This window comes from Oratosquilla oratoria, chromosome 16 (assembly GCF_046742065.1).
Source record: "Oratosquilla oratoria isolate Oo_2021 chromosome 16, ASM4674206v1, whole genome shotgun sequence".
In the NCBI taxonomy this organism is placed as follows: domain Eukaryota; kingdom Metazoa; phylum Arthropoda; class Malacostraca; order Stomatopoda; family Squillidae; genus Oratosquilla; species Oratosquilla oratoria.
This window is the reverse complement of record NC_134792.1, coordinates 52,628,018-52,638,881: the sequence shown is the minus strand read 5'-3', so window position 1 is coordinate 52,638,881 and position 10,864 is coordinate 52,628,018. Positions and strand designations below refer to the sequence as shown.

The following is a 10,864-nucleotide window of genomic DNA, read 5'->3' as shown; positions in this document are numbered from 1 at the left end:
TCTTTTTCAACACCTCCCCCGCCCTCTCTGCTTTGTGGCAACACGACGCCACTGCTGCAGTTTCCCCTGAACGCATCATATAGCTTTATTGTAAATAGAATTTGTAATCTTTGTAAAATCATTGTATACATCAATTTTAATCAATACTGTATATTGTAAATATTATATCACATTCAAAGATGGCCATTGTATCATGGAATCTATTTGTATATAACATTATTTGCATGTTTTGTATAGAACATTAATGTATTCATCGTGTATTATTTATGTGATGGCGGAAATAACCGTTATGTCGCACTAAAAACGTACCTAGTAAGCCACGAGCCTGTAAAAATAACCAAAGAGGTGGATTTGCCCCACACCCATGGTAACTCTAACTTCCTGCCATATCGCTTCTTTCCATACACTAAACCCATATACCCCCCTCCCTCCCTCTACCCCATCTTAAATAACCTGCCCTCAAACTAACAATAGAGCTACGGAAATTGGCTCCATGTTGCTCCTCTTAACCCTTTACTGCCCAACTTTCTATCTGTCGTGGTAAAAAATAATTTCACACTTTTTTCTTCTAATTTAAGACCAAGATACACATATATGTTGTCATTTTTATTTGATGACTCATACCAAGTGACTTTGAATTAGTGGACTAATTAGTCCAAATGGGCATGACGAATAATAAGTATATTTCTTGAAATACATCCATTTTGGTTTTTCATGAAATACACATTTTAATTTTTCATAGTATTTATTTATTTTTGTTTCACAACACCAATAATAAGTATATCAAACAGTTTTGACCACTAAATATGAGTGATATTGTATCACCTCTACCTATTTTGTGTGAAACTGTACAAAGCAATTTTGCTTGCCATTGAGGCATACATTGACCTTACATTTAGAGCATGCTATGTTTGTTTTGCCTGTGCATCCTTTTCTCTTACAGGTCCTTCTTTGTTCCTCTACACAAGGCCAATGCCCAACACTATCATACCTGATAGAATTTTCAGGTAAAGACTGAGGCCCTCCACATTTAGCTACTTTGGCTGATGCAGCAGTAGAATCTTGCAGAGATTGTCTTCCTCTTTTTCGACTGCTTTCTTTCCCTGCTATCATCAAGGGAAATGCTACTCTGATCTTGAAGTACGCCAAAGGGATAACCTCCGACTTTGGCAGTTGGAGATGGAGTGCATCCCTTCTGTACAAAAGCCAGCTATTGACAAGCACCATATCAATCATGTGAAAGATGATACGATGATAATACTTTTTTGATCTAATATTTATCATGTACAAAGAAATTAGGCAGTCTGCCAAGTCAACTCCTCCCATTGCCTGGTTATATTTCTGGACTATATCAGGACAAGGGATATCAATCCTTTGGGAGAGCTTTCTTTCATACCTTGAAACATTCTTTATTGGATGAGCTTTAGCAAAAGTGGACACTAGATGAACCACTTTGTTGTCACACCACTTGACATATGTAATTTCTGTTGACTTATTTGTACTCTTCAGCTCTTCAAAAGCACCTCTCCCTTTTTTCATGAAATCTTTTTCATCTTTCTTTCCTCTCTTTATGCCTGAGAGGCGTGCTTGGCGCACTGTACCACAACACCTAATTTTCCTTGTTGCCAAATGCTCCAGCAAAGGCAAGGAAGTAAACCAGTTATCAAAAAACATGTAGTGGTTACAGTTGGGTGCTATGGTTTGAGATAGGTGTAACACAGCACTGGAGCTTGCACCAAGATCAGGTATTGCTGGATCGTTCACAGGTTTAATTTTTCCTGTGTATGGCATGAAATCATGTCATACCATCCTTACCAGCTAATACAAAAAATTTGTATCCATATTTATGTGGCTTGCCAGGTATATATTGTGTCAAGGAACTGTTTCCTTTGAAAGGAATCATTTGTTCATCAATACAGAGCTCTTGTTCCTTTGATAATTGATGGAATTTTTCTCTGAGGTGATCTACCATGGGTCGCACTCATAGAAGCAGGTACAAGTGGATGCATAATAAGGGAACCTTCGACCTCTTCTTCAGTGTCATCATCACTATCAACATGCCCCAGGTCAACCACTTGCACTAGTTCAGGATTTTTTGCATGTGCTTTCTCTATGAGTCTACCATAAAAGATTGATACAGGGAAATTTGCAGGAGCAATAATGTTGAAAAATAATGATAATAATTATCATTATCATTATTATTATTATTATTATAATTACAATAATAATAATTATTATTACAATAATAATTATAATTATTATTATTACAATAATAATAATTACTATTATTATTATTATTGTTATTATTATTACTGTAAATCATATATAAGAAAACCTAGTGAACAATATGCAAATGCACCATACTACCCAAAATGATAACGATTACAAGCAAATAGGGACTAATATACATCTTTGTATGCTCAGTGAAAGACTGAGAAGAACGCCATGTTCCCAAATGGACATATTCGTCCTCCAAAATAGAACCCATATGTACACAAGAACATGGCTCTAACAGTGTGATTACATATATAAAAATAACTATCAACATGTCAGCAACCTGTAAGAATTTTTCCATACGAATATTTTAGCTGATATCTCGTCCATGAGAGTACTTATGATGCTATTTAGCAGTAGAATGACGCACAGGCTACACCTCTTCTGGGTGCTTATGCACTGAACAAAATACCGCCGTATGTGGGCGGAGTCAAGTGTAGCGTGGGAGCTAGATACAGGACGAAAACGTCTGGTCGGGAAAGAGAATCACATATGCCGTTTTCCTTCAGTTATATTTAATGATAATTTAGCGGACGAATTCGTCCGCGTGGGCAGTAGAGGGTTAAGCCAGTACTACTCATTTACCATGGTAACAAGTAACAATAGCAAATCACTTCCGTCGTCCCTCTCTAACACTTCAAAATTCTTCTCTTCCTTATTTCCATTTTCTCCTCTTCGTCTTGCCCCTCCCCGTTCTATTACAGCAATTTCCTGTCGTATCTCTCACCCATCCTTCCTCGTACTCTCTTCGATGAAGTCTTGACAGCAAGGTCTTCGTAAACGTCTCAACTGAAGCGATAAGTGTTCCGACTCCGTATTTTTATATAATAAAATTTTATTTTACTTATTTTTTTCTATATCATGATATAAGATATCAATGCTGCATCCAAAAATATTACCAAGGAAATATTGAAGAGATGGGTTAGAAATTTCTTTCCTTTTCCGGGATACACTTTCCGCTATAGAAAATGGACTCCGGGGTCCACTTTCCACTATAGAATATGGACCCCCCTGGGTCCATTTCCCGCTATAGAAAATGGACTCCGGGGTCCAGTTTTCACTATAGAATATGGACCCCCCGGGGTCCATTTTCCGCTATAGAAAGTGGACTCCGGGGTCCACTTTCCACTATAGAATATGGACCCCCGGGGTCCATTTCCCACTATAGAAAATGGACTCCGGGGTCCACTTTCCACTATAGAATATGGACCCTCCTAGGTCCATCTCCCGCTATAGAAAATGGACTCTGGGGTCCATTTTCCACTATAGAATATGGACCCTCCGAGGTCCATTTCCCGCTATAGAAAATGGACTCCGGGGTCCACTTTCCACTATAGAATATAGACCCCCCGGGGTCCATTTCCCGCTATAGAAAATGGACTCTGGGGTCCACTTTCCACTATAGAAAATGGACCCCGTGGGAATATTTGACAAAGTGATGTTTGACCGTGAGAATGTTTGACAAACCGTTTGTCAAACGTGTTTGAAGTGATGTTTGACCGTGGAAATGTTTGACAAACTTGTTTGAATTGATGTTTGACCGTGGGAATGTTTCACAAAAGTGTCGACTAAGCGTGTCGACGTGAAATGTTTGTCGAAGATTCAAGGTTTGTCATACATTCCCACGGTCAAACATCACTTCAAACACGTTTGTCAAACATTCCCACGGTCAAACATCACTTCAAACATGTTTGTCAAACATTCCCACGATCAAACATCACTTCAAACGCGTTTGACAAACATGTTTGACAACCATTCACAGTCAAACATCACATACACGTCTGACAAACATGTTTGACCATTCACACGGTCAAACATCGCTTCAAATACGTTTGACAAAAAAATTGACAAACGCGTTAGACAACCACATACTCCATTCACACGGTCAAACATCGCTTCAAACACGTTTGACAAACGTGTGTTTGACAGCCACCATTCACACCAGTGCTACACTTGGAAACAAGCACTTGCATCAGATTCTAAAATTTTCAAGTTCTTTGTACAAATTACTCTCACATTTTCCATCGAGTAAGATCAATTCTGCGTGATGCGACGTGACGGCATAACGTCAGCATCAGAGCGCGAGAAGATTTTTCGGTCCTTTTGTATGGTCATCGCGCGTAGGCAACTTTTTCCTTGACTTTTGGCGATGAAGACATATTTCTGTATTTTGAGGACCAAAAACTCGATGGAGATAATTAGGAAACTTTATATATATATATATATATATATATATATATATATATATATATATATATATATATATATATATATATACACACATACACACAAAATAGTTTTATACGTCACGAAAATAATGACGTCAATCGAGCGCGGTGTATTGTGGGATTAATGACGTCTTTCCCAATGTGAGAATCTAAAAATTAGTGTTTTTCTTTTTGTCATCTATGCATGAGCACAGTTGTATGATCAAGCAGTTGTTACACATAGATTATATTTCTGACAACATATTTCCACCAAAATGTAAATATTTCTTTTACAAACTCACCCTTTTTGGCGCATTTAATTTACTGCAAAGCATCTACATTAAATACAATGTCTTTGATTCCTTCTTCCCTAAAGAACCTAATATTGCAAATTAATTTACAAAAGTAATTATAAAGATACCAAGTGTTAATGTTTGAAAACTCACAATGTCTGCCGGCCTTACGAGAAAAGTCGAGCGGGTTCAAATCAAAAAGGTATGGCGTCGATTCTGTTTATTTGCTTACAAAAACAAGATATTTCAAAGATGGTAAATAATTACCTTCTTTCCTTGGATCCAAATATATGTACAAACATAATCATATCAAAAATATATAGCAGACCATTATAATGATAATGGTAGTATTAATCAAATCTAACCAATTCAAAACAAGTAAATATAGAAATGGCGGGAAGCAGACGACAGACCACCTAGCAAGGCGACTTGGCGATGGTCGTATCTTTAACATACTCCCCACCATAGGAGCTTCAATCTCCTATTAAACTAGACAATCACAATCGAATCAAGTAACAATAAGAATGAGTCCTATACATAGAGTCCTTGATCAAATATAAGGCTGACTCAATTCTCAAACTCAGGTCTTACAAATCAAGCAGAACACGGGGCTTAACTACCCGTCCACTCCGAGAGGTTTTCACCTTTTCAAGACTTTCCACATCCTCATTCCTTGCAACCTCCTTCTCATCGGGCATAGAACACTCTGAGGGGTTTGCAATATCTTCTTTAACACTGTTCGTTTCAAAACAACTTTCCAGATCATGCAATTTCTGGACAGGCCTACAAAAAATTCCCTTGGCAGTTTTGACATTGACGCACCTGACTATACCGTCCCTACCAGGGAGTAAGTCAATAATCACACCTAAAGGCCAACTCATTCTAGGTACATTATCTTCTCTTAACAACACAACAGAACCCTTCTTCAAGTTACAATTGGGTTTGGATCCCTTCACTGTGGGAGGTAAATTCCTCAAATAGTCATCACTCCACATTTTCCAGAATCTGTCGAGTTGCCTTTCTCGAACATGTTCTCTTTCATTTAAGTCTTTATGGCTAACAACACCCAAATGCTCATCAGAAATATGAGGTTGAAATCCAGCTACTCGACCAATCAGAAAATGTGAGGGTGTCAAAGGGTTCTTTGCATCATAATCATCACTTACATAAGTCAGAGGTCTTGAATTGATACAAGCCTCTACTTCAAACAAGGTTGTTTCAAGCTCACATTTAGTCAAGCATCTAGTGCCAAGACATTTCTTCAATGCAGATTTAACTGACCTCACAAGTCGTTCCCACCAGCCTCCCCACCATGGGGATCTGGGAGCAATGAACTTCCACTCGGGACTCTAAGACACTAAAGTATTGCTGAAGAGCTTTGGCAACACTTTTAAAGGTCTTGGCATTATCTGAATACACCACTGATGGAAGTCCACGCCTGGCAGAAAATCTGCGTAGTGCTAAAAGACAATCGGGCACTGAAAGTGAGTCTGTTAACTCTAAATGAACAGATCTTGTAACAGCACAAGTGAACAACAAAAAATACAATTTCTGATATAGTTGATCAACTGCAAACAAGGGACCCGCGTAATCCAATCCAGTTATTGCAAAGGGGAAGGTAGATTTAATCCTCAATTCTGGCAAAGGAGGGGGTGACTGACTACATGGTCTAGAATCAAATCTCTTGCAAGCAACACATTCTCTACAAACTCTTTTGGCCACTTGTCTTAATCCAATTATCCAGTAAGAATTTCTAATGGTGGACATGAGGGTGTGAACACCAGCATGTTTCAAAAGGTTATGCTGAAACTGTACTATAAGTTCGGCCACATGACAATTAGGAATTATAATGGGGTGCTTGCTGTCATAACTTAAGTCAGAATACTGAAGTCTACCTTTGACTCTCAGCAATCCATTAGAATATTATCAGGGAAGAAATTCTAAGAATGGGTTTCCCTTGAGACAGCATTTCTTTCATTCTCATAACTTTCTGAACACAGACTAAAATATTGTCCTTTGCTTTGATCAACTCCTCATAAGTGAGAGGGCCAGAATGTTTTGTGCCATCAGGTTTGCAATTATTAATGAACCTCTTAACCCAAGCAACAATATTCATAACTTTGCTAAATTCACTATATCTACTAAAGTCAAATACAGATGTGGCTTTCTCATTAACAGTCAAGGCTGTTTCCTCTCCCTTACTCTCTTTACAGGTGTGAGCCAAAATGTGTGTCTCATCATCAATATTAGCTCCAGCATGGAAACATGAGGAACTAGATAACCAATTGGGACCCCCGAGCCACATGTTATTTGAAATTAGTTGATCAGCCAAAAGACCTCGGATCATCAAATCAGCGGGGTTGCCTTTACCAGGGCAATGGAACCAATTGTTTGGAGATGTTAATGTTTGAATTTCAGTTACTCTGTTAGCAACAAACATCTTCCACCTATTAGGATTACCTTTTATCCAAGACAGAGCAACTTTAGAATCTGTCCAGCAAACTAATCTTACACAATTATTCAACGTAGGGCAGATTTTACAAAATGACTGAGACGAGCACTCAACAAGGCTCCAAGAAGTTCCAGCCTGGGTAATGTAACCCGTTTGATGGGAGCAACCTTTGTCCTAGCCATAACAAATGATACATGAAACTCCTTATCTGATTTAGGTATACGTAGATATACACAGCTACCATAACCTTTTTCAGAAGCATCACTGAAAGCATGTACCTCTAATCCTACTAATGAACTTAAAGAAGAATCTGGGTAATAACATCTATGGATTTCAAATGTCTTAATACTTTGAATACCATCAATCCACAGCTGACATTTCAGCTGCAAGTCACGTGATAGGATTTCATCCCATCCAAGTCCTAGACGCCAAATTTCCTGAAACAGTATTTTAGCATACATGGTGAAAGGACTTATTAAACCAAGTGGCTCAAACAGTCGAGCAATCAAACTCAAGAAGTTCCTCTTTGTGAAATTCAAATCAAAGTTACAATCCAAATTAAGTCCCTTGAATGAAAACACATCCTTAGAGGCTTTCCAATGCATTCCCAATAACTTTGTAGTCTCACCAACTTCAAAAAACTGGTTTTAAGTTGATGAGTTAAACTCTTACTGTTAGAATTCCACTTGGACAAAGTCATGCCAGCATCTAATAATATACTCTTGGGCTTCAAGAAACATTGTATTGGCTTCTTCAACAGTATCTGCTCCTGAGAGCCAATCATCCACATACAATTTTTCCTGAAGCTCTTGCACTGTCACTGAAACAGGATATGAATTCAAATGATGTCTAATAGTGGCATTCAGTAAAAATGGACTACTGGTGTTACCAAAGGGTACCCTTACAAACCTCATTACACGTAAGGATTGTCCGCACTGCCACAAAAACCTATGAACATCCTGATCTGAGCGCTGAACTCTGATCTGCAAAAAAGCTTTGGTTATGTCAGCAGTCATGCCAATTTTCCATCTTCAGAATCTTAGTAATATTTCAACTAGATCTGGGATTAGTGAAGGCCCAGATTCCAAACAGTCACTCAAAGAAACACCATTAGATCCCACTGCTGAAGCATCAAACACAGGCCTAATTTTTGAGGAAACACATTCCTTAATTACAGGTCTATGAGGCAGATAGTAAATGGGATAGGGGCCTTCCATTTCAGATTGAGGTACTTCTTCTATGATATTACTGTCCTCATAACTCTTGAGAACTTTATCATATTCAATTCTTAAACTAGGGTTCCTTTCAAACTTAGAGTTAAGCGTAGCTAACCTCTTCCTTGCTCCAGTCTCATTTTTAAGCAGACTCAATTTAGAAACATCACTTTTCCAAGGAAGAGCAACCTCATACCTGCCATCAACAAACTTAACTGAATCCTCAAATTTATCTAACACTGGGTCCTTGGGAGGCTTATCCCTCCCAGCACATATTCCAATACTTTCAAGGCTCCAAAATTCATGGAGCTCAGATTCATTAACAGGTTTAGCAGTACTTATACATAACATCTGGTGAAATACATTTTCTTCTTGGGTTTTCATACAAGAACCAGACAATATCCAACCAAACAAAGACTCAAAGGCTACTAAATCTTCACATCTTATAAGGTTCTCTGGGGAAACAAAACGCCAGTAATTATCCACACCAATCAGTATATCCAAAGTGAGGTCACGATCACTTCCATAGTCATCAGCTAACTGTAGATGTGAAAGGGATCGCAAAACATCAGAGGGAATCCTTTGACGGCTTAAGGGTGGGCAAATGGTCTCAACTTCGACCGCTAATATTGAGTGAGGATGACCCTGAGTGTCAATCACTTTCACATCATATACATTCCGTTCTTTTCTATTTTGTGATTTCTTGTTCCCAAAGGTTGAGTATGAAGTGTACTTAGATGTAACCCACTTAGTTTTGATTCTTCTAACAATATCATGGCTCACATAAATAGTGTCTGCCCCTAAATCAAACATAACAATAGCATCAACAGATTTCCCATCATTAGTTAGAGTCTTGATCTTAGCAGTTTGCAAAACAGTGGACCTTTTAACTCTGGTCATGAGAGATGCCAACATGCTCAACAGTACCACTACCAGTATTGACTGCATTAATAACTTGTTCACTGGGGGTGTGGGCGACACCCTGTCTACTTGGTGAATTATTAGTGACACAAATTGTTTTGCCTGTTCTGCAAAACAACACATTGTGATAACCGGAGCACTGCGCACACTTCACTTTTCCTCTACAGTCCTTGGACATATGTCCTCTGACGAGGCACTTAAAACAAAGTCCTAAGGATTTCACTTTCTCTTCACGTCTAAGGATATCCAATCTCAATATCTGATTGCACTTTTCAGACTTGTGTCTTTTGTAACAAAAAACACACTGTTGTGATCCTTCTTCAGCTGACGTCTGCAAGGCTGAAGCCGAACTAACTTTTCTTCTTTCGATATCTTGTGGTGCGTTGCTCTTCTCCATGGACAAATCCTTAAAAATTTCCGATCGTTCACGACGCTGGATCTCTGTTTGCAGAAACTTCATCAGCCATTCTAAATCGCCTTCACGTCCAGCACTTTCCCTCGACCATTCCAGACGAATGTCCTGTGGTAGGCGAGCTACAATGATAGGAGTCAACACCATGCCATACTGGTTGCCGCTGAATCCAAGGGCTTCCAAACTTCTTGTATGCCGCAACAATTGGTCTCGTAACTTCCATAGGGAGTCACACTGATTAGCTCCTTTAGCTCTAGACGTCAAAGAAGCATTCATTAAGCCTGACACATGGGCGAATACGATTCTTTCAGTGCTGCCAAATCCTTCTTTGAGTAGATCACATGCTATCTTATAATTTGCAGCGGTAAGCGCCAAACCTTGAATGACAGAAAGTGCCTCTCCTCGAAGGAGGGACTGCAAGTATGAGAACTTGCTTATAACAGGCAAGTCACTCTGGTCAACCAGAGCTTCAAAGCGGTCCCAGAAGGGTTGCCACTCTATAGCTTCGCCAGCATATTTAGGGAGCTCTAAACTAGGTAACCTAACCTCTGATCTATCCTTAGAAGAAACGGAGATAGAATCACTTACAACATTGGCAGTCATATCCTTCAGGTGCTTGGCAGCCTTTGCTCTAATTTTCCTGGCAGATCTTTGAAACTTGTCAGTTTCATCCATATCTGACTCTACTTCGTCAGAGTTCAATTCCAACTCCACTGCCGTCTGGTGGTTCTCAAGATCTGCAAGCCTGCGGTCAAATATACAAATAGCAGCTTCTAATAATTCGAGGCTGGTAGCGTCATCACTCATTAAACCTTCTAATTCGTTGACGCTTCCTGTGCTTATGTGTGGTTCGAATACATCTGAGTACATTGCAAGATACATTTTATGCCCAAAAATATTAGTTGTCGGTTTAATTAATGCAGTTGACGCTAGCGTTAACTAGTTCCTGTTAGTTGTGGGACGTTCTGACTGGCGTGCAATTAGTTCTTGCTACTTGTCGCTAAGTAGTGACCGCAAATTACATGAAAATCACACATTTTAAAGAAAATAGTTGAAGCAATTAAACTATATGCAATCTATTACACTAATAA

At 38.9% G+C, this 10,864-nt stretch overlaps 3 protein-coding genes across 3 annotated transcripts; all 3 read right to left on the bottom strand.

The window, feature by feature from the left end:
• Positions 1–7,294: 7,294 nt before the first annotated feature.
• On the bottom strand, positions 7,295–7,831 carry LOC143033676 (uncharacterized). The gene has a single exon (XM_076199164.1). It carries the CDS (start codon positions 7,829–7,831, stop codon positions 7,295–7,297), a length of 537 nt encoding a protein of 178 aa, XP_076055279.1.
• Positions 7,832–8,257: 426 nt separating this feature from the next.
• LOC143033674 (uncharacterized) lies at positions 8,258–9,253 on the bottom strand. Its single transcript, XM_076199163.1, has one exon. It carries the CDS (start codon positions 9,251–9,253, stop codon positions 8,258–8,260), a length of 996 nt encoding a protein of 331 aa, XP_076055278.1.
• Positions 9,254–9,326: 73 nt separating this feature from the next.
• On the bottom strand, positions 9,327–10,643 carry LOC143033673 (uncharacterized). The gene has a single exon (XM_076199162.1). It carries the CDS (start codon positions 10,641–10,643, stop codon positions 9,327–9,329), a length of 1,317 nt encoding a protein of 438 aa, XP_076055277.1.
• Between the last annotated feature and the right edge of the window lie 221 nt (positions 10,644–10,864).

Bases quoted from the DNA above. Each gene is read 5' to 3' on its own strand.
- LOC143033676 (XM_076199164.1), bottom strand. From the start codon at position 7,831: ATGCATTGGAAAGCCTCTAAGGATGTGTTTTCATTCAAGGGACTTAAT.
- LOC143033674 (XM_076199163.1), bottom strand. From the start codon at position 9,253: ATGTTTGATTTAGGGGCAGACACTATTTATGTGAGCCATGATATTGTT.
- LOC143033673 (XM_076199162.1), bottom strand. From the start codon at position 10,643: ATGTACTCAGATGTATTCGAACCACACATAAGCACAGGAAGCGTCAAC.